Here is a 23,270-nt window from a genome sequence, read left to right as displayed (position 1 = left end):
GGCGGGCAGCAGGAAGGCAGGCCGCCGGCCCCCCAGGACTCGTCTCCCAAGTCACCATCCTCCGGGGTGTCCCGTGGCCATCTAGATCCAGCGTCCCCCAAGCCCAGCTCGCAGAGGCCATGCAGAAAGCCCGGGGCACGCGAGGCGAGGACGTGGGCACGAGGGCACCCCCCAGCCCAGGGGTGCCCCCGAAGAGGGCCAAAGTGGGGGCCGGCGGAGGGGCCCCGGCGGCCGGGGCCGGGGCCGGGGCCGGGGCTCCCGTCTTCCTGCGACCCTTGAAGAACGCGGCGGTGTGTGCGGGCGGCGACGTGCGGCTGCGGGTGGTGGTGAGCGGGACGCCCCAGCCCAGCCTCAGCTGGTTCCGGGATGGGCAGCTCCTGCCCGCGCCGGTCCCCGAGCCCAGCTGCCTGTGGCTGCGGAGCTGCGGGGCGCAGGACGCCGGCGTGTACAGCTGCAGGGCCCAGAACGAGCGGGGCCGGGCCTCCTGCGAGGCTGTGCTCACTGTGCTGGAGGTCGGAGGTAATGGGGAGGTGGGGCCATCCCTGGCGGGCTCGGGGAGCTGGAGTGGAGAAGGGTTGCCCAGGCCACGTGGGCCAGGTAGCGGCTCCTCCGCCTTCTTCCAGGTGCCCAGGCTTCTCAGCTGTGCAGGCCCCAAGTGCAGATCCAGAGGGAAATGCAGGGAAAGGGTGTCAAGGTGCAGAGGCTCCCCCACCGAAAGGTCAGAGGTCAAGGGTCAGCAGTTGGTGAGCCCAGCTTGAGACCACACTGGCCTTTTGGGGGATTCTGTAGTGGAAGCCCTCCCAGCTCTCCTGTAGAGAGAGAAGCCTCCTGGGAGAAATCCTCTTCTTTAGCTCCAGGAACAGACTTGAGAACCAGGCCATGAATCCTTTGCAGGTGTGTGCCTGTCTGAAGGAGGGGCCAGTTCCCCGGGTCCAGGCTGCACTGTGGAGGGGGTGGGCCACTGCTGTGGCACGGCTGGTGTGATCAGCACCAAGCAGGGCGGAAGGGTCTGGGACATCAGGAGGTGGAGCCAGGGTGGATTGACAATCACATGCATGCATGTGTGTAATACTTGTGATGGCTGTGGAGCGCTGGATCTGTGTGGTGATACAAACAGATGTGGGAAAGGGGCGGGGAGAGGTGGTGTGGAAAACTTGTGGACCACGTCCACTAAGGTTCCAGAGTGAATTTGGGGAGGCATGGAATGGGGATATTCTGGGCAGACCCTTGTGGAGGTACAGTTCCAGGCTGGTGGTCTGAGGCAGAAGGGAAGGATAGGGGCCTGGGCCCTGTGCTTGTGGTTCTGATGGGCCTGGTGGGGATTCTCCCTGGGTCAATATTTGGGCTTCTGTTTTTATTTTCTCATTTCCTGAGTTAGCTGAATGGTTCTTCTCTTGGTCAAAGACAGAGCCTTGGGTAGAAAACAGAATTTTGAGGAAGTAGAATTTGGGGGAGATGGCAAACAACTGGAAGGAGGTGTCACTGTTCCAGGAATTTGTAAGAGGACATCTCAGTCCAGTTGGGTGGTCTCCTATAGGGGCCAATCCTAGGAACCTGGGGAGGAGACCCCAGGATGAAGGGAAGACCTCAGCAACTAGAGGACAAAGGAGACTAGGAAACAGCTCTCAGCATCTCCTCTCTCAGCCTTACTCTGATCACTTCCTAGGGTCTCCAACTACTGGTTCCTCATGGTCTCTGTGGCCAGACTTGAGTAAGAGAAGGCTAAGGCTAACTTCTCCTGATTAGCTTAGCCACTCATCAGATACAGGCTTCTCCAGCCTGGGGTGATGGAGTGGAGTGCATTCTGAGCTGGGGAAGGACTGGACTTACTTAACTCTGGTCCCCTCAGGAGTAAAGGGTGCTGAAACAACATAAATCAAAGGGTAAGGTATGTACCTTAATGAGAACAGGTGTAGGAAGGGAGAGATATTAGGTAAGATGAAGGAAGGACAGAGAGAGAGCAGTGGTCATAATGTTTGTTTAATGTTGGACAGGTCCACAGAGAACTGCTGCTCCAAACGCTTCCTTTTACAGGTGAGGACATTGTGGACCAGAGGGGAGGGAGATCTACCTAAGACATGCAGCTAGATATGGCCATCCCATCCCAGGCTCTTAGTTTTGGCTCTGGGGGCTGTTTACTAAGAAGTTCTGAAAAGTGAGAGAGAGGGAGAGAAAGACTGAGTGAGCCATGCAGTATTTGGGGAGTGTCTGATATGGTACAGGCCTGGCATTTCTTAAGATGGGAGCCTCCTAGTCTGCCTGGTCCCTCCAAGTGCTTTATTATCAGGGTGGCATGGTGGGCAGAGTTCGGCTCTGGCTGGGTTTAACTACATAGAGGCTGGGGACAGTCTCCAGTCTGGGCTGCTCTGATGAATCGCAGGTTTGAAGGTTGTGGGTGAGGAAAAGGCCCCTGGTGCTGTGGGGCTGGATTTGGGGCCTTTGACATTCACGTTAGAATCAGAAGAGGATTGGGCTGCAGCATGTCACATATGAGAACATGTCCAGATTGTACCGACAGAAGACAGCACAACAAACAGAAGCCTCATTCTGTCCCGCTGGAAAGAACCAGGTGGTTAACAATTATACCCTTCCCCCATGATTTTGGGGAGAGACGCTTGGCTTTGGTGATGTTGGGAGATTCACTGGATGAGTCTGGCTTCCATTTCCTTCTATTGCCCACCCCTCCACCAATCCCTTCCCAGTGACAGCTCTTGAACAGAGGCAGCTGCACAAGTATCTCAGCTCTACTGAGACTTACTCATGGAAAACTTTTTTGGTTGGAATCAACAGCAGGATTCAGGGTACTCGAGGAAGCCAAGCAAGGACCTGGCTGCAAAGAGAAGGAGGCAGTTTCCTGGCTGAGACTATTCTTTGGCCCAGCAAGACAGGGTGATGCTAAGAGTCCTGGCAAGGCTCAGGATGGATGGGTATTGGCCAGGCCCTGGGAGGTTGGGTCCTTGAGGTGATGAGTGGGCTGCAGGCTGGGGAGTTTGGAGGGTGTGAGAAACTGGGATGGTAGTGATAGGATTTGGGGATATAGAAATGAGGAAAAAATGGGAGGTAAAGATAGTAGAAATGCAGGATGTTTATAAAGTCCTTAACTGTGTAAGGCACTTTATCCCATTTAATTATTTAATCTTCCAAACCCCAGGTTACTATTATGACAGTTAACTGGGGTTCAAGGAGAAAATTTACCCAAGGTCATGTCACATGGCTGGTAAGGGGGTAGGTTTGGGTTTGAGTCTGTAGGTCTGGGTCTACACTGCCCGTTCACAGAAAGAGATGGGTGGGAAGGCTTCAACAAGATTCGTTATCATGACCATCTTTCTGCTGTCAACATGGCAATCTACCTTCTGATCTAGTCTCCAGCCAGGCAGGCATTCTTTTTCTTTCAAAACACCAGGTTTCCACCTGTACAAGCTGAGGAGCCATACGTAAATTAAGTGACCGGAACAAGTGCTATCCTCAAAGCTTGGGGCATGCATGGCTGCAGGGGAAGCCTCTTTGTAAGGGGGTAAAAGGGAGAGGGCATGGTTGAGAGGAGGGGCAAGTGAAGGATGCTTGCCTATGTGTTAGCTGGAGTTTTGCACAGGGTCTGAGGGACTTTGGTTCAATCATAAGGTCAACAGATGGTAATGAACCATTCTGGGGACGGAAGGTATGAAGGGCAAAGTTAGAGATAGGAAGAGAAAGTCAGTTTAAGCAAAGGAAAGATAGGGAGTGCACCAAAACCCATGTTAAGAAATATTCTGCAATTTCATCTTCTTTTATTTTCTGGAATTTGAAGTGAGTAGATGAAAACCCAGGAGGAAACTAGTATGGAGCTGGGAATGGGTATGGAGTGTTGCTATCCATTCATGCCCAATGCCAATCAGAGAGAGGAAGAGGGGCCAGAGTGTGAGCAGAAGGATGGCATGGGAGGGAAGCAAGAGAAGAGCAGAGAGGAGCAGTGAGTCAAAGCCTTTGCAGGAGACACTGTGCTGATCAGAGCAGATCCTTCCAAGAAGCTCTAGGTAGAATCAGGAGGGTGATCACTTCTCCAACTGTTTCTTAGAAAAGGATCTGGGTCAAGACAGAAAAGTGGGGACAACTGGATGAAGAAAGCTATTCTAGAAGACCCATTGTCCCCCTCCCTAGCACTCCTTATCCCACCCCACCTCTGTAGCTCTACCACCATTTATTCCCATATTTATTGAGTGCCTCTTATATGCCAATTACTGTTTTAGGTACTTGGAATACACGAGTGAAGAGGAAAAAACTAACATTCATGTCCTCCTAGAGGTTACTTTCTAAAGAGAGATAGACAATATACAACAAATGTAGTAAATAAGTAAATTATACAGTGTGTCAGAAATACAGAGCAGGGTAGTTAGTGAGGGAGGGGAAAGAGGGAGAAACTGAATGGAGGCAGAAAAGAGAGGAAAAGGGGAGGAGAGTGGGTGCCTGCAGCTCAGAGGAGTGTCTTCTTGAGAAATCAGGTATAGCACAAGGACTTGGATTTTCTCTAGCTAAGGGGAAATGCTGGCAACATGGAAATGGGAAACCTGAGTTTGGGGAAGTAGCAGGAGAGCACAGCTGCCAGCCCAGGAGCAAAAGGAAAATGGGGCAATCTGGGGCAAATGGCAGAGGCCCACTCTGAGAGCATGTCCCAGACCAGCACTTCAGCAACACAGGTCCAGGGCAGGAGCACAGAATCTCCCCGCCCCTCCTAGGCCCAGCTGTCCCGTCACTCACGCCCGCTGCCCATTGGTTATTTTTGCTACGGAATGTGCCAGCCCCTCGGATTCTCCTGGGGAGCAGAGGCTCAAGTTACCCCCGCTCCCATCTCAGCTACCCCATCTGTGAGTGGGACATCTGGGGGTGTCCAGGGTCCTTTAACTGGAAGCAATATGGACAGACACACAAGCTCTCCCAATGCACATCCCCGTGTATGGATCTGTACTTGACACACTTGCCACTGACAGTCTGGGACACAAGAACACCTGTATGTATCTGGAAGGTATAAGGTGTGACCTTAAACTTAAAAAAAAAAAAAAAAGAGGGTGCAAACTCAAATAACTTCAGGGGCCAAAAAGAAACTGAAATGTTGGCGGTGCTATTGTCAACCGCTGACTTTGAGATGCTTGTGCCACCCCAAATATTGTGCAGGTTGAACAAAACTCATCAATCTGACTCTGAATTTATTTTAGTACCCAGGCTTTAAAGCAATAAGTTTAGAAGACACATTGACCAATCAGCTTGTGATGCTTTATGGAATAATGGTCAATCATCCAGTCATAGAATCCTGGCTCCCTCTATCCTGGCTGTGTGAGCTTGGGCAAATGTCTCCGTGCCTCAATCTCATTCCCTGTTGTGAAGACTAGATGAGTTTTTTTCGTACAAAGTGCTTAGCACAATGTCTAGTACAGACCAAGAATGCAATATTTGTTAACAATTACTTAGTACTGTAATCACTAAATCCTAAGAAACCAGAATTGGCACCATTTAACATGGTGGGATGAGAATTTCAATCTGAAGACTTGCAGACTCAGAAGCTGTATGGCTCTGGCTAAGCCACAGGAACTCTCTGAGCCTTAGTGGCTTGTCAGTGAAGTGGGGATGGGAATGCTCATAAAGGCTTCAAGCTCATGGGGTTGTTGTAAGTGTTGCATTTATAAAATGTCAGGTACTTGGTAAATATTAAAGAAATCTAGCTACCATGATTATTGAGAAGGACAGAATAGAACTTGGTTTATGCAAAGAGTTGATGGTGCTGAGTAGGCTGATGGGGGTGAGGATAGGGTGGGTGGGGAGGGCAGTGGGGGGAACAAAAAAAATCTGGTGAGGGCTGAGGATTTAGGTCAGTGGTAGAGGGCTTGCCTAGCATGGAGGCTCTGAGTTCAATCCCCAGCCTGACCCAAACAAACATCTGGTGAGTGTGCCCACTCTGCGAATAAGAGTAGTACCTCTGGGCACCTTAGCGTGTGTGTGCGCGTGCGTGCGTGCGTGTGTGCGTGTGTGTGTGTGTGTGTGTGTGTGTGTGTAGGGCATCAAGAAATTCAAGGCAAAGGGAGGAAAGCCGTCTTAGGCTGTCTTGAGGATCCTGGGCATTTTATAGCCTGGGTCCGCGTCAGCAGGGAGCCCCCATCCCCAAGAACCCTTGAGTATGACCTAGGCGCCCCCACCCGGCGCTCTGTCCTGCAGTGATTTGGGTACTGCCTGGCACCGTCTGCGTGTGCGCATGTTTGCGGAGTGAGAGAGTGGAGATGCTATTGACCTTCCAGGGCCGCCGGGCCGGAGGAGGGAGGAGACGCCCTGGAGGCGGCTTTGGGCTGCCAATGAGAGTGGCCTGAGCAAGGGGCCGCTGCACCCCTCCCCTTCTGTGCCTCAGTTTCCCCATGTGCCCAGGGCCCGGGAGGCAGATGCGGGTGGAGTGGGGGCTGTCAGCAGCAGGAGCTGTCTTGTGGGCGTGCGGGAAGGCAGGTGAGGGCCGTCCCAGGGGACGGAGAGGGGCAGGAAAGGGTAGGGGCGCCAGGTGGGGTGCAGGCTTGCAGGAGAGGGCGGGCTCTGGGCGCCGCCGCCGCCTTCGCTTTACCCCCGCCGGGGCTCCCGAGGCCCGGCGGCTCCTTCCGCCACCCGCGCGGACTCCCGCCCGCTCCCCAGCTCGCCCCCGGCCCCGCCTCCGACTCCGCCCCGCCCCCGCCGTCCCCTCCTCGCCCGGCCGCCGGCCCGGCCCCCTCCCCCGCCATGAAGAAGCTGTGGGTGAAGAAGCGTTTCCAGGTGAGGGCTCCGGGGGCGGGCAGCGCCGGGAGGGGGCAGGAAGGGCTGGGCGCCCCGTAGGGAGGGCGGGTCACCGCTGCTAGGCCCGGGGGAGGGGGCGTTGGAGCGGCACCGGCCCCACCCCAGCCTCGCGGACGGCGGCGGCCCGGTGTATGGGCGGGGGGCGCCCGGGCCCGCGTCCTGAGCGCTCAGGCCCCTCCCGGCGCTGAAGGGCAGAATCCCCTATAGTCCCCAGTCCCCGCGACCACCCGGGAGGCCACTGCTGCAGCTTCGGCGCGGGGCACCCGTTTGCTTCGCCATCTCTGGCGCCTCTGTCCAACCCCAGTCCCCGACCCCCGCCCGGCTTTCCCTAGCTCCCCACTCTCGAGCCTTCCATCTTCTGAAGCTCCTGAAAGAAACGCAAAGGGATCTTCGCTGAGCTCTAAATTCCCCCAAGCCCTGCCCTGTCCTTTGCATACCCGGGCATCCTTCCTGCATTCCTGGGGCTCTGGCCCCTCGGGGATCCTTACTCTTTGCCCCCCCCCATCACCCCTTCCCCATCCTCTTGACACCTTTCCCAGGTTTCTGTCCTTCTCCTCAACAGGAATCTGTGTCCTTGGCCCTCCATTTCTCATCATTCAAGCGCACCCCCTCCATTTTCTTATCAGCCATCCTGACTACCACATCTCCTCTCCTTTATCTGGTCCCAGGCTATAAGCCTCTGTCCAGCAGGGAGTCCCAGTGTTGGACCTGCAGCCTTTCTGTTCCCTCACCTTCCTCCCCTACTCCTGAGCCAAGCTGGGTGGCCTGGAGGAAGGCAGAGTGGATACACTTTCTACCCAGCAAGCTATGCCCTCCCCCCCCCCACTGGCCCCTAGTATGCATTTTTGCCTGATATAGCAGGTTGGGACTGGGAGGTATAGGGACTCAGGAGCAAGCTTCCCCCTCAACAACTCATTCTGGCTTTTCTCTTTCAGAAAACCGGCCATTCCCGCCGGGCCTTTGGCCGACTTACCCATGGTGCGTGGACTGCTCTAGCCCATGCCCACTCCTCCTCTTGATCCATGTCCCTTCATGAGGCATCAAGGCCCTGAAGATAGCCCATAAGATGTGGGACACCCCCCCCCAATTCATCTACCCACCCACCCAAGAAGGGCCCCTGGGCCCTGAAGCTGAGAGAGGACCTAGCAATGGGAAGGGGGCTTATCAGCACACCCTACCATGGGCCTGGGCTCCCCATTCTTCATCTGTGAGACCAAGTGAGGAGGAGCATATTTCCATGCTATGGCAACCAGCACATGGCTCCTGCTTGTCATGGCACCCAGGGGAAAACTGAGGCACAGAACCTGATAGACTCTGGGAAAGTTAAAAAAAAAAATGCCCAGGAATCTTTGTTTCTAACTCAAACTCTGGGCATTTTTAAAGAACCACTCACCAGTAGAAGAGAGGATTCTTGAGGAGAGTGCCTGTCCCAGCCCCATGCAGACAGATGTGGTTTCTTTTGTAAATAAGGGTCAAAGCATAGTACAAATTTTGTGGTAGAGGGTGGGACTGACCCTTAATATTTGAAGGCCCAGGTCTGTGGCTGAACTGGGCACAAACAGGTGTGAGTATGGCCAGTAAGTAGGAGCACCAGGAAGGGTTCAGGGTCCCAGAACCACTGGGCCAGTTGGAACAACCAGCCCAGCACATGGGGATGGCTCCCTATGCTGGGCACATCTGGTGTCCTCCTCCCCCATCTATCCCCACCAGGCACTGGGGACCCTTGTGCCCCTTCTGTCCTCCATGCCCCATCCCACAAACACTCTGATAACTGTCTGTCCACATCTCTCTCCTGCTGCTCCTATGGAAGCGAAGTTTTCCGCTCCTGCAGAAAGCAAAGTTACGGTAGGAAGCTGGCTTCTGCCCTACCCCCACTTCCCCCTGTACCCTGCCCAGCCCTGGCCTCTCCTCACCCTGCCTCAGCTGTGTACCCTGATGCCTTCCAGCTGGTTTAGGGTGCAGGACAGGCTGGCCCTGCAGTTGGTCGAGTGCCCTGACAGTTCGACTCTGAGGTGACTCCCCTTTGTTTCTGGGGAACTGGAACCCAGACTTTAGAGCCTTGGAACCTAGGACCTTGTTATTTTGGGCACCACACAGGGAGTTAAGCTGTTACCAACAGGGAGCGGAGGGGGAGGGCATGAGTCCCTGGTAAGCCTTTAACTGGGCAGGAGGGAGGATGGCAGTTTTGAGGGCCCCATGGAGGCAAGGGTGAGTAGCCAGGGGGTCAGAGATGGAGCCAGGGCACTGAAGTAGGAATCTGGGCAGGGAGGTGGCAGAAGCAAAAGAGGAGAGAAGACTGGGTCCTGAAAGCCCTACCTGTGGTAAGATGGAGCCCGCTGTGGGGGAGGCAGGAGGCAACTTAGGCAAGAGTTGGAGGAGAAGGAGGAGGGCCCTGCCCACACAGACCCCTTCTTCTCCAGACTCAGAGACGGCTGAGGATGACATCAGCGATGTGCAGGGGACCCAGCGCCTGGAGCTTCGGGATGACGGGGCCTTCAGCACCCCCACGGGTGAGCTCTCTGGGTGCTCTGAGAGCAGGCAGGAGGGTTTCCCGCAAGGGGCATCTAGGTCTTACTGTGCTCCTTTCTCTAGGGGGCTCTGACACCCTGGTGGGCACCTCCTTGGACACACCCCCGACCTCCGTGACAGGCACCTCAGAGGAGCAAGTGAGCTGGTGGGGCAGCGGGCAGACGGTCCTGGAACAGGAAGCGGGCAGCGGGGGTGGCACCCGCCGCCTCCCAGGCAGCCCAAGGCAAGCACAGGCAACCGGGGCCGGGCCACGGCACCTGGGGGTGGAGCCGCTGGTGCGGGCATCGCGAGCTAATCTGGTGGGCGCAAGCTGGGGGTCAGAGGATAGCCTTTCGGTGGCCAGTGACCTGTATGGCAGCGCGTTCAGTCTGTACAGAGGACGGGCGCTCTCCATCCACGTGTAAGTAATGGCCTCACCTGGGCCTGCATTGTCCCATCTCACCATGCTGTCCTGCACCGCCCATTACTGCTCCATCAGCCTCCACCCCATCTCCCCTGCCCCATCCATCTCTGTGCACCCCCCACCCCTCACTGCTGGCCCCAGCTACACTCTTCCCACACCATTCCCTCCGTGGCCATCACCTCCCACATCCTTCTGCTCCCACCTGTCCTGGCCCACTGTGCCATCTCCATGGTCTCATGGGCCCCTCTGTCCTTTCCTCTGTCCCTTCCTTGTCTCCTCTGAGAGCTCCAATTTGTCAGGGGCCCTCTACTGCCTCGCCCATTCAGGCTCCAGTTGTCCCTAGGATCCCCCCCCCTGCCCCCTCCGTGCCTGCTGTCTCAGCAGCTGCTGCCTTTTCATCTCTCTGCACATTCCTGTTCCCATGTGGGCCTTTTTCTGGGAGGAACAGAACCTTTCCGCACAGCAGCTCCTGGGAGAGCAGGGAAGAGCAGGGGAGCAGGCGAGCACCCAGGAGAGAGAAGAGAACCCGAGGTGGTCAGGGTTAGATGGGGTGAGGGGCCTGCAGAAGCAGGAGGATGGACGTGGGCTGTGGGGAGGCAGAGGGCTGGGAGAAGGAGGGCTAGAGACAGCAGGCTGGGGTGGAGTGGAGGGTTTGGAGTGACAGCGGCAGGGGGCAGGCGATTATCTTGTGGGAAACACCCAGGGTGGGGTCCAGGGTTGTCCAGGTTGGGGGTGGTAACAAGTGGAAATATTGGAGTGAAGCACTGGAGCCATTTTTGGAGATTTGGGGGCTGGCAGATACTGGAGGGAGTGCTATAGCAGAAGAGGGGAGTGGCTGATGGTAGAGGTAATGGGGGCCATTTGGGGAGCTGCGAGGGGGCCTGCTTTGTGATGGGTATGGGTATGGAGGAGGTACCTCCTTCATGGAGTAGAAAGAAGGGGTCTGGGGAGGGGGCTGTTTCATAAGTGGTTGGAGTGGCTAGTGATAGACACAGGAGAGGTCTGGGTCTGGGACAGGGGCCTGGGGAGCTCCCTTGGCTTATCGTTGGTTCTCCTGTACCCTGTACTGCCTCTCCTTTCTTGCCTTTCCCAGGCCCCAGCCAGAGCCTGCAGTTGCTATGGCAACTAGGAGGAACCCATTTCCTTAGTGATGTCTGGTAGAGTCTGGCCTGGAGCTCTTGGAGCTGCCGGCAAGAGGCCTCTTTTGCTGTCCCCAATTTCTCTGCAGACCTCACCCAGTTCCCGGAGGCCATTCCTCAGGGACTCTGCTACCCCTCCCCCAGAGTAGACTATACCTCTCAGCTGGTGGCTGGCTGAGGTTTTTCTGCCTCCTGGGGCACTCAAGATTACCTCCCCTGCCCCCAGCCAGAGGTGGGTCTTGCAATGTGGGTGACCGACCAAGGTAGTCTAAAACATCGTTACACTTAGGCACTCCTAGGACTCCTGGCTGGTACTGTCCTATTTCTCTTCCCTTCTGTCTCTCTAGAAACCTAAACAGTTGAAGGGAACAAGGACTCAGAAGTCAGATTCACTTAGGTTTCAACCTCAGTGCCCCATTTCCTAGCTATGTCACCTTGGGAAGTCACTTAACCTGTCTGAAGCCTCAGTTTTTTGGAGTGAAGCACTGGAGTCATTTTTGGAGATTTGGGGGCTGGCAGTACTGGAGGGAGTGCTATAGGAGAAGAGGGGAGTGGCTGATGGTAGAGGTAATGGGGGCCATTTGGGGAGCTGTAAATGGGGGTAATATCAGTTCCTATCTCAAGGGGTTGGGAGGATTAAATGACTCAATGCATTTGAATTACTTTGTATATGCCTGGCCACACAGTAAATATTCAATAAGCCATTTTATAAATTTTTTATTATTTTATTTTTTAATATTTATTTTTTAGTAGTAGTTGGATACAATATCTTTATTTATTTATTTTTATGTGGTGCTGGGGATGGAACCCAGGGCCTCACCCATGCTAGGCGAGTGCTCCACCACTGAGCCACCACCCCAGCCCCATTTTATAAGTTTTAGAGTTATTTCTAATATGTCAGGTATGGTAATAGAGCTCAGATTCCTTGTCTTGTTATCTTTACATTTGACTTCCCCCCACCAAGGGTCCATAAGGGGGAAACTGAAGTCTATCTCTTGGATATCAAAGCTCTGCTAGGTGAGGGGGTATCCTGGGCTGATGGGCTACTTCCCTCCTCATCTTGCACACTCCCTGTTCAGGCCCACTGGGTAATTACTTCTGGGTATACCCTTTGGAGGAAATTTCAGAACTTCTCAGGAGGGTTTCCAAGGACTCAGGGTTCCTTTCCCAGGGGCAGGACAAAGACAAAGGTCTATGCTGGGGCAGATTGAGCAAAGAGAATAGGAGTCTGGGTATCCTATTCCCAGGGATTCAGTTGCTGCCTGCTCTGCCCTACTGTAGGTGGTGTTAGAAATGGAGTCAAGTCTCCACAGGAGCTAGGTCATCACATGGATGGGGCACTGCTCTATAAAGTCTTGTGTTTGGTAGAGAAGGCCAGTGCCCTTCTTCTAAGGGCCACTGTGAAGGGGATGCATTCTTCTGAGGCTGGGCTGGGCTGTGGGGGCCAGCTGAGGGCAGGAATGAGTAGAAGACTGCATTCTAGAGAGGACCCCTCCCTACCCAACCCTCCTGTCTTCCCTCACCACTTCATCTTTGGGTCCTAAACCTCATTCTTTTTTTCTTGCCCATGCTCAGTTCTGTTCCTGCTGTTCCCAGCTTCCAGGCCTGGGGGGAGGGGGCTGGCCAGAGCTCCTGGGGTTGAGTCTGTACCTGGACTCGGCCACTAGCCCAGTCTTCTGGTGCACGAGCCGCTGGCCTCTCCCCAGCCCCTGCTCTGGCTGTGCCGTTCTCCAGGGGGTGGGGGGCAGGAGGGTCTGGCCCATGTCACCCCCAAGCCTGCCCAGCATGTCCCACCGCCTAATCCCTGTCACAAGCTGAGAGTCTAGGAGGGGAGGCTCCCTGAATCCTCTACCCCTCTTGGTCTTGGTTCTGCAGCAGCATCCCTCAAAGTGGACTGCGCAGGGAGGAACCTGACCTTCAGCCTCAGCAGGCTAGTGAAGCCCCGCGCCCTCGCCCGGCCCCTCCACCTCCTTCCAAGTCCGCGCTGCTCCCGCCACCATCCCCTAGGGTGGGTAAGAGGGCTCCACCAGGACCCAGCGCCCAGCCCCCAGCCACCCCCACATCGCTCCTTCGTCGCACTCAAGAGCCTGAGCTACCGGAGGACGCCACCGCGGAAGAGAAACGAGGCAAAAAGTCCAAGTCGTCGGGGCCCTCGCTGGCGGGTACGACAGAGTCCCGGCCCCAGACGCCACTGAGTGAGGCCTCAGGTCGCCTGTCGGCGCTGGGCCGCTCACCGAGGTTGGTGCGAGCCGGCTCCCGCATCCTGGACAAGCTGCAGTTTTTTGAGGAGCGACGTCGCAGCCTGGAGCGCAGCGACTCGCCCCCAGCGCCCCTGCGGCCCTGGGTTCCCCTACGCAAGGCCCGCTCCCTGGAACAGCCCAAGTCCGAAGGCGACGCTGCGTGGGGCATACCTGGGGCCTCTCAGGAGGAGCTGCAGGCACCGCAGGGCAGTGTGGCCGAGCGGCGCCGCCTGTTCCAGCAGAAGGCGGCCTCGCTGGACGAACGCACAAGACAGCGCAGCCCTGCCTCTGATCTCGAGCTGCGCTTTGCGCAGGAGCTGGGCCGCATACGCCGCTCCACTTCGCGGGAGGAACTGGTGCGCTCCCATGAGTCCCTGCGTGCCACCCTGCAGCGTGCCCCATCCCCTCGAGAACCTGGAGAACCCCCACTCTTCTCCCGGCCCTCTACCCCTAAGACGCCACGGGCTGTGAGCCCTGCCGCCACCCAGCCTCCTCCTGCCAGTATTGTGGGCAAGTCTGTAGAAGAGCCTGGGAGGCCCAGAAGCCGTGGCCCTTTGGGCAGGACAGAACCTGGGGAAGGCCCACAGCAGGAGGTTAGGCGGCGTCGGGATCAGTTCCCACTCACCCGGGGCAGAGCCATACAGGAGTGCAGGAGCCCTGTGCCACCCCACAATGCTGATCTCCCGGAGGCCCGGACGAAAGCCCCCTCAGGTCGGAAGCGGGAGCCCCCAGCGCAGGCAGTGCGCTTTCTGCCCTGGGCCACACCGGACCTGGAGGGCGCTGCTGTGCCCCAAACCTTGGAGAAGAACAGGGCAGGGCCTGAGGCGGAGAAGAGGCTGCGCAGAGGACCTGAGGAGGATGGTCCCTGGGGGGCTTGGGACCGAAGAGGACCCCGCAGCCAGGGCAAAGGTCGCAGGGTCCGACCCACCTCTCCTGAGCTCGGTAAGGGTGCTGAAAGGGTTGGAAAGGTGCCCAGACCTGGCTGGGAGGGAATTTGGGAGCAACAAGCTGCCTGGCAGTAGGGAGGGCCTTGCTTGGGGCTGGTAGGCTGCTATGAGGGTGCTGTTTGCCAGAGAACATACTGACACAGGCTCGGGTTGGAGTGACGGACTGTGAAGGTCCTGTGCTAGATCTTGCCATTGGTGAGTTAGGAGTGTGAGTGTGAGTGTGTTTGGATGCCAGGGTGAGCACAGGCTAGTGCCCACATACCTGCCATAAGTTCACAGAGGTCCAGTGGCCTCCTCGGTTGTTGGGTCAAGGACCCACAATGAAAAGAGGCACTGGTGAGAACCTAAGCAGTGCTCAGCAACCTCCATTCCTCTATTGGGGAAGGGAGGGTAGCTGGTCTCAAATTCCTGTTACAGGCAGGCATTGTGTTAGTTATCCCCTTACTCTGCCCTTCCCTTCCCAGCACCATATGTCAGCCTACCTGTGGCCGCTAAGGTCTTACCCAGCCTCCTCTCTCCCATACTCACATCCTGCATTGCTGAACTAACTGGTCCCTACACATAATTGTTTTTGTGTTGTCTTCTTGCCTTTCTGTGAGTGATGAGCAACATCAAGGACAAGTGCTGCTGCCCCTAACCCTGCCCATCCTGAACAGCAACTTGGGGCCCACTTCTGGAGAGGCAGAAGGAGCTATCCTTGACTTGCTCCCACTCCCTACTGCTTTTCCACACTGTATCTAGGAGACCCTGCCAGTATCTTTCTTATTGTGTTTATCACCCTGTATTTTTCTTCATCAAAGTTATTTTGCATTTAAGTGTTACCACCTCAGAATCTTTAGAGATGATTAGGTTCCAGTCCATCATCCTACTGACAACCATTATTATATACCCACTATGTCCCAGGTGTTGTGTTAACTAGGCCCATAAGGATGTTATCTCATTTAGTCTGTTTGCCAGCTCTGCAGAGTATTGCATGTTATCCCTCCATCTTCCAGATAACATAACTGAGACTCAAAGATTATCTCATTTGCCCAAGATGATATAGTTAGAAAACAGCAAAATTGGGATCTTCGCAGCCCTTTTAGCTGCCTACATTGTCCTTTATCTAGCTCATAGAATGTCAGAGTTGGAAAATACCCAGAAAGAACCATGACAGCATAGCCTCTTTTTATATAAGCAGGGATCACATCTTATTTCCTGTTATATTCTGGGTACCCATCAGTATGCAATGTAGTGAGTGTAGTGTTACTGCCTGGTGAAGGAGGAATGGAAGCTGATCCTCTGAGGCCCATCCCCCTGCAGCTCCCTGTTTGTCATATGGTGGCCTCACAAATGTGACAATTTCCCACATATTACCTTTTGTAGCTATTGTTGCTGCTCGGTCTTGGTTTGCTGGTAGCTTGTCCCCTGTCCATTTCGAGCTTATATAGTCTTGTGTCCCCTTGGAGTGCCTTGCACAGGGTCTGCTGTGCCACATGTGATGAACAGTTCTTGTGAAGGTGCCTGTCATATCACATCCCCACCTTCCTCCAGAAACCAACACTAACTGTGGTCTCAGCTGCCCTGTCCTGGTGAAGAACCTTCCTTCTGAAATTTTCTTTTCTCTATCTTAGGACTTTCAGTAAAGAGACCTTAATCCCTTCCAGAAGCCCTGATGTCTGGGTTTTGGTACTTTCCAAGACACAGGGCTGCCAACATGCTTTCTCCCCGAGTCATTTCCACAGGGATCACATCCCCCTCATCACTCATGTCACCCCTGTATCTGCAGAGTCTTCGGATGACTCTTATGTGTCTGCTGGAGAAGAGCCCCTGGAGGCCCCAGTGTTTGAGATTCCCCTGCAGAACGCGGTGGTGGCCCCAGGGGCTGATGTACTGCTTAAGTGTATCATCACCGCCAACCCCCCACCCCAAGGTAAGCTTCAGGTCTTGAGGTGCAGAGCATGTGGGACAGGGAGAGGGAGCCTCTTCTAGAATCCTCTGAGGGGGTGGGTGGGAGGAGAGGAGTAAGTTATCCACTGCATGGAGCTGCCTGTCTTCAGGGAGATGGCTCAGGACTCCCTAGAGAGAAAAGGACAGCCTGGGCTTCTGGAGTGAGGGCAGACTCCTCCGAATTCCCCACAGGCAGAACAAGGAATGGTTTGAACCTTTGTGTGGGAGGGGTGGAGTGAGGTTTCCCCAGTGAGCCTCTGGCCGTAGTGAGTTGGTTCTCATTGCTTCCCCACAGTGTCCTGGCTCAAGGATGGGTCCACGCTGCACAGTGAGGGCCGCCTTCTCATCCGGGCTGAGGGCGAGAGGCACACTCTGCTGCTCAGGGAGGCCCAGGAGGCTGACGCGGGGAGCTATATGGCCACTGCCATCAACGAGCTGGGCCAGGCCAGCTGTGCTGCCTCACTGGCTGTGAGACCTGGTAGGGAGCCCGCCAAACCCAGGGTGGGTGGGGGGTGAGCTGTGATCCTTCCTTCCTAGCGGATGTGAGGCCATGGGCCCAAGCTCCTTTCCCACTTGCAAATGAGAGTGCTTGGGCTCTCAGTCATCTTGCAGAGTCCCTTCTCTGTGGGCCTCTCTGGATAAAGCAGTTAAAATGGTTCCTTAGGGCAAGGATCAAATTCCCAGGACAGGCACCAGGCTGGTCAATTCATGAAGTTAGTAAAATGTGTCTTTAGACATCCTATAACCACCAACTTCCCCTGCCAATTCCCTGAACAGGGTCCTGTGAGGAAGGCGAATTGTCTTTGAGTCTGAGAAAAAGAATCTCTCAGCCCAGAGGGCTTAAGATTCACCAGGAGCTTTTTATATTATTTTTTCTATAGGAAAGCCCCAACCCTGTAAAAAGAGAGGCTTTCAAGTGTCCCTGCTTCCTGTTGAACCCCAAACCTTAAAGAAGGTGCAGCTGAGAACACCTTCAGGATGGCAGTATGGAGCTGCCTTGTTTTCTATTTTTATAGAAGCTCTCACTTGGTGTCAGACTACTTCCTTTGGGTTTCAGTCCAGTTTCTTTCTGGCTCAGGCAGGGCTGGACTGGTGTCCGTGTATGTGGACAGTTCTGTTCATTCAGGTGGCTGGGCCTGACAATGCACTGACCCTGCATAGTGGGGCAGAGAGAGGGGAGGATGGTAGGGGTTGTCACAGAAGGAAAAGACAGAGACTCAACCTGCAATCAAGGGGATTACCATTGGGTGTCCAAATCTAGCTCAGAGGACCTAGGCTGGAGGGCCTCTAGGCACAGACGAATTCAGTTTGGAGTCTAGCAGTGGTCAGTGTTCTAGGATATTTGCACTGAGACAGGAGAGCCTGGAGGAGGCGGGGTTTAGACTGCAGAAGGAGGGGCAGGACATGCCAGGAGGGGGAACAGCACATGCTGTTCTGTGCCTTTCTTCCACTCAGTGCTACAGGACAGCAGATGACAGCCCAGCCCGTGTGCCTGGTCCCAGGGCGTTAGCACTTTCAAAATGCAGGAGCTCTTGGTGGGGTCTGGCACCGCAGCTGTGCCGTGTTAGCTCCTTTGATAGCACCTTATGTCTTTGTAGAGCAGCAGGTCCTCATCTTGTTTCACCTCCGTGTCCCTCCCAGGTGCCATATTCAAGGCTCGCTGCCTCTTCTTATCCCTCCCACCTTGATGAATCATACCCATCCCTCCACTACGCGTTTCCGTCCTCCCATCACCTCTGGGATCTGGCCTCTGACTCAGCTCCCAGATCCCCTTAGGGGGCCCAGGCCTGGCTCCAGGACTCCAGTCAATACCTGGCTTGGGCTGAGAAATGGCAAGGGGTAGGGTGGGGGTGCCTGAATATGGGCTAAGAGCCATTTGGGAGCCTTTTAAGGTTGGGAAGGCGGCTTGGGGCACGGCAGCTGTCAGCACTTGACAGGGAGTTCTGTGTTTGCCACATTGAATCTCCCCGAGCTTCAGTTTCCTCATTTGTAAACCAGAGATAATTATACCATCCTCACGGATGAAAGCGAATGTGCGAACGAGCTTTATGAACTGTAAAGCTGTAGACAAATGTTAGTTGTTAGCGTTCAGGGATGGTGTTGTGCACACTAACTCAGCTTTCCAGGAGGACCTGGGGAGCACCTTACCCTTTCCTGTCCCTTTCTTCAGACTGTCTGGGGCTTTGGGACTCCACTTCTGCCTTGCAAACCTCATAACCCCCTGGACCCTCCCTATTTCCCAGCCCCTGGATTCTCAGACTGTTGCTGTATCTTTGTTTCTCCTCTGCCCTGGGGACCCAGAAAATCTTCAGCACAGAAGTTGGTTGTACCAGGCTTTATGAGCAGCCCCATAAGTCAGACTGGCTCCAGGGCCCCTGGGTCCAAGGGGCTGGTGCGCTGGTCCAGCATCGTCGCTGATTGTAATAGAGCAAGCTGACTTTCTTACCCTACAAGGCACTGTTTGGTCCAGAGTATCTGGATGGGGGCCAGTGGATCCAGAGAGCCGCCTGAGTGGGTGGAACCAGTGGTGGCACAGATATTTGACAAGGGAGGGGGTCTCAGGCCTAGAGTCTGTAGGCAGTGGTTCGGGCTGTGGGGTCGGGGCGGGGGTGTCTGGCTGTGGGGGTGTGGGGAGCAGGTGGAGGGAGGGAGGGAGTGGGTAGTGTCTTGTGGGAAGAGGCCCTGTACAGAGCCACTGTCCTCTCTTACTACTTCCCCACCCCCACACCCAATGTCATGGAAACCAGGGCTGGCTGCCCAGTGTGCTCCTGGGGTGCCCACCCCAGCAGGGCCTGCTTTTAAGAACCCACAGATTTTATTCCTGTTTAGGAACCACAGTAACTAGGGAATGGGCAACTAGAAAATGCAGCCTGGTTTGGGGGGCAGGCAGGACCTGGTGTTACCAGCTCTGGCCGCTCCTCCCCAGCCCTATGTTCCTCCCACACCCTTGGAATAACTGTCTCAAAGCTGGGGAGTGGATGGGGATGGGTGGCTGGTGAGTGTGAGAAGTACTGCTGCTGCTGCATCCAACACACAAGAATTTATAGAGTGCCATGTCCTTTTCCCAAATCCTTTCATGTCTTTTTCATTGATTTATGTTGAGATAAAATATATGTGTGTGTGTATATGTGTATATATATACATATATATCTCCCTTGAAGGGACCATGACATTTTACAGATGGTGATATTTCCATTTTACAGATGGAGAGACAAATACATGGAGACTCTAGTGACAAAGCTAACACTAGGCCAGCCTTTATTGAGCTTCCACGGTCTGCCTGGGATTGTTATAAATGATAAGAGACTTAGAGTAGAAACAAATAAACTTAGCATGAATAACAGATAAAAAATAATATCCCTAATTAGCATTTACTGAGCACTGTTGATTGGGTAATCATATTCAGTCCATCCCTGTGAGGTGGGTTCTATTATTATGCCCAGATTACAGATGAGGAAACTGAGACTGGGAAAGCTACTGCAAGTTGCTTTAGACCAGTGCTGATCGATACACCTTTCCATGATAGTGGAAGTGTTCTGTATCTGCCCTGTCCAGTGTGGTGACCACTAGCCACATGTGGCTGTTGAGCGTTTGAAATTCAGCTGGTCCAACTGAGGAACTGAATTTTTTTGGTGGGGAGGTGCTAGGGATTGAACCCAGGGCCTCACATGTGATAGGCAAGTGCTCTACCACTGGGCCACACCTTTAGCTGGAACTGGGGTTTTCATAACTGTCATTTTTATTGATTGCATTTTGATAGTTTCAGTGTCCTTGTTGGATACTGAGTCCTAGGTGCACCGGGCCAGTTGGAGGCTTGAGACATGCTTTAAAATGCCTTCTCAGGGTTTCTCAAGTAGACACTCCTAACCACTACACTGCCCACTTTCCTTTTACTCTGAAGAGGTTCAGGGTTAGGGCTTGTGCAGAGGGGCAGCTCGGGCCTCTGTGGGTGGGTCAGATTGGGGGTTTTCTCACTTTCTTTTGTTGATTCCATGCCTCCATCATGGCTGTGGTCCTGTTTGTTTCCTCTTGTGCCTGGAGGGAGCACAGCTGGCTCTGCCCCACTGTGGGCTCTGACAGGAGGCCTTTCTGGTGCTGGGCTTCCATCCCACAGCCTGCAGCCCTCCACTCAGGCACAGGTCTCATGTGTTTGAGCCCAAGGCTATAGCATTTTCTACTCAAGCCTTTGGCCTTTTCCCTTTACCTTGGCTGCAAGTTTCTTATCTGTAAAATGAGGATCATCCTGACTCATGGGCTATATGCTCAAAAAGACTCCGAGCTGTGTGAGGCTGCAGACGTTTGGACTTGGGATGTGGCTTGTCAAGACTCCTTCTGGTCTTGCTCATATGATCAGCACTATCACAACAGGAAAGAGGCTGTTTATTGGCAGCCATGAATGCAAAAGGCAAGGAAGAAAATCATATCACCAAATTCTACATCCCTTTTCTTCTGCCTTAGGGCCCTGGCCACAGCTACATAGTTGCAGGGTCTTCCTGGTGATGACAGTGGCTGCAGATGGAGGGAATCTTGGAAACCCACATGACCCGTGTTGTCCATTAGGATGGGGGTCTGGACAACACCTGAAAAAGCAAGGTGGCATGGTTCATTCAACCAGACTCAGTCCCTCCTCCCATCTCCTATCTGTCAGCAGCAGGTGTACCCCATGAACGACTCCCCAGGACTCTTACCTAGAATGCAGTTGATTGCTCTCAGCCTGTCCCAATGACAGAAACCTAATTTACCATGAGTGCAAACCCTTTATCTAACGTGGAACAACCCAATGTAATTATATGTGAGAAATTCAACACTTGCCTGGCTAGGTCAGGCTAACCATGTGAAATTTCCTCTAGTACTTAATACAATTTAAACCAAACCTGAAACACTCTCAACCTAACCCTTCTCCTTGTCCAGGGGAGACAGTCATGTCATCACCCTCTGGAAATTCCTATCTTTTGGCAGCCCGCATCCTCCTCTCCCCTCACTTTCCTGTGGTGGGATCACTTAGCAGCTATTTCCCTGCTTAAACCAAGCTCTAATTCAATACCACCTCTGCTCTCAGTTGCCTCTTTCTCCCTGAGCCAAAAGTCATCACCAGCTGTCTGTACTCTTGTGGTTCTTATCTACTCCCCGCTTGCCATCTCGTCATTCTTTCCTGCTTGCTATTCTAGTCATCTATGTATCTGGCTTGTCTTCCCTACCAGCCAAAGGCACTTGAGGACATGACCATGCCTTCTCCACTCCTTAGCCCTTGACGCCACACTAGGAGTCACTTCTGGGCAGCTGGGGACTGTGTAGACCACAAGGATTGAGTGTGAGGCAGCAGTGGGGGACCGAGAGCCCAAGAAACTCCAAGCCCTGGGTAATACACAGAGGTTGGGCAGGACATACAGCTACAGGGGGTAATGAGACTCTGCCTAAGAGTGGTGGTTGTGATGGCAGAGTTCTCAAAGTATGGTCCCCAGACCAGCAGCATCAACATCCCTTTGGGAATGTGTTAATAAATGCAATCTATTTGCCCCAAACCAGACCTACTGAATTCAAAACTGGGGGGAGGTCCCAGCAGCCCAATTCCCCAGTCTAGGGAACCTTCCAGGTGATTCAAGTGCACAGTAAACTTTGGAACCCACTACCAAGCTGGGCACAGTGGCGCATGCCTATATTCCCAGTGGCTCAGGAGGCTGAGGCAGGAGGATCTCAAATTCAAAGCCAGCAACTTAGCAAGACCCTGTCTCCAAATAAAAAATCAAAATGGCTGGGGGTGGGCTCAGTGATTAAGTGCCCCTGGGTTCAATCCCTGGTACAAAAAAAAAACAACAAACAAAAAGCATGCCAGGGAGAGAGAGAGAGACAGGGAGGGAGGGAGGGGGCAGGTGGGCATGCACTGGCTTAAGATGAGAGGCCAACTGGTGCGGTGGGAAGTGTGTGGACTTTGGAGTCAGACCTTATCTGTTCAAAGCCCTGCTCTGAAGTTGGATGGCCAAGTGTTCTAGGACTTAGTGAAACTACCTCCTAGGGTTGTCCTCCTCCCATGAGGGTTGGCAGTGGTCCCTACACTTTCATGTGCATAAGAATCACCTGGAGTGTTTTTGAAAAATGTGGTTTTTTGACCTCCCATTTCAGAAAATCTAATTTTATAGGCTGGGAAAGGCCCAGGAATTTATTTCAAAATAAGCTCCCAGGTGGTCCTGGAATGGGTGGCTCAAGGATCGTTCTGAGATAAAGGCCTTGTGTGATGCCTTTCATGTGCTGGATACTGGCGGTGGTGGCTCAGCCATCTCTGTGGGGAGACTATAGCAGGGGACATTAAAAATTGTTGGGATGTTGGGACCAGCAGAATGCTCTGGTCTGGGGAGGGACAGTTCCCTGATTTGTGGGTTACCCAACACCAGTGTTTTCGTGAAGTGTTTGACCCAGGGGTTGTGTTGGAAAGGCAGATATGGGCCTAGGGTCAGCACAGGGGGTGGAGGGCAAATGTGAAGGGGTGGTCCTTCCATGGCATGCTGAGTTTATGTGCCTCTGCGATTTGGCAGGGTGTGGGGGCACCTGCTCCCTACTTCCTGGCTAGTGTAACTATGTCTCCCACAGTGAGAGCTGGGCTTGTGGGTAGAGCACAGCTGGAATGTTAAGGACTGGCCACAAAGGTGGTTTTGACCATAAGGCCATGACATCTGGTACCTGAACATGATGTGGAGCTCCAGGATCCTCCATCAGTCTCTTTGGCCATGCAGTTTGGGGGTATGTCAGGGCAGAGACCACTGTCTTCTCTCAAAGAGGCCTAGTTGTGCTTCTCTGGTGTCTGAGCTTCCTGCCTGGGCCACATCCCCTCTGGGAGGGGCTTGAGGACTGCAGCTCACTCTGGCTGGATGCCCCCTCTCTGTTCCTCCAGAGACCACCAGGGGTCGCTAGAGCCCCTGCAAACCTCACCAGTCCAGCACAAATCTCCCTCTTCCCTGGGAGGCACCGTAGCACTGTCCATCAGGGAGGTGACCCTGGATCAGGACTCCCAACTCCATGGAGGGGAGATAGGCATCCACCTCCAGGGATTGTGCCTATGATCTCAGTGTCAGCTGGGAGCCTTTGGCACCAAGAGCCATTCTGAACACCCCCACCCCCTACCTCAAGACAGCCAGCCTGAATGGTGGCCCCTCCTTCCTCATTGGCAATGCTGGGAAACACAGGTCATAGCTTGAGAATGTGGCTCTAGGTGGGGGTGAGGAGAGAGGAGGAAGGACATGTGGCCCCAGCTCAACAACCTCTTCTCTCTTGCTCAGTTTCTAAGTCCCTTCCCCAACCCAGATGCAAA

General features: G+C 54.2%; 1 protein-coding gene across 9 annotated transcripts in view; it reads left to right on the top strand.

Annotated features, from left to right (window-relative positions):
• The window catches only part of Speg (striated muscle enriched protein kinase), a 55,215-nt gene continuing 31,945 nt past the window's right edge, over nucleotides 1-23,270 (top strand). For 5 of the 9 annotated variants that reach the window (XM_076866497.2, XM_076866502.1, XM_076866503.1 and 2 more), the window contains exons 1-8: nucleotides 5,827-6,759; nucleotides 7,716-7,758; nucleotides 8,591-8,625; nucleotides 9,201-9,290; nucleotides 9,373-9,709; nucleotides 12,727-14,033; nucleotides 15,807-15,950; nucleotides 16,263-16,445. In XM_076866497.2, coding sequence (XP_076722612.2) covers nucleotides 6,378-6,759; nucleotides 7,716-7,758; nucleotides 8,591-8,625; nucleotides 9,201-9,290; nucleotides 9,373-9,709; nucleotides 12,727-14,033; nucleotides 15,807-15,950; nucleotides 16,263-16,445 — 2,521 coding nt within the window. In that variant the 5' untranslated portion in view covers nucleotides 5,827-6,377. Of the gene's footprint in view, nucleotides 520-5,826; nucleotides 6,760-7,715; nucleotides 7,759-8,590; nucleotides 8,626-9,200; nucleotides 9,291-9,372; nucleotides 9,710-12,726; nucleotides 14,034-15,806; nucleotides 15,951-16,262; nucleotides 16,446-23,270 lie in introns of those variants that run through there. The other 4 variants (XM_076866500.2, XM_076866498.2, XM_076866501.2 and 1 more) reach the window with 4 other exon arrangements.

The sequence above is a fragment of the Callospermophilus lateralis genome, chromosome 9 (assembly GCF_048772815.1).
Source record: "Callospermophilus lateralis isolate mCalLat2 chromosome 9, mCalLat2.hap1, whole genome shotgun sequence".
NCBI classification, from domain to species: Eukaryota; Metazoa; Chordata; class Mammalia; order Rodentia; family Sciuridae; genus Callospermophilus; species Callospermophilus lateralis.
Note: the sequence above shows the minus strand (reverse complement) of the source record. Positions and strands in the feature narration are given on the sequence as shown.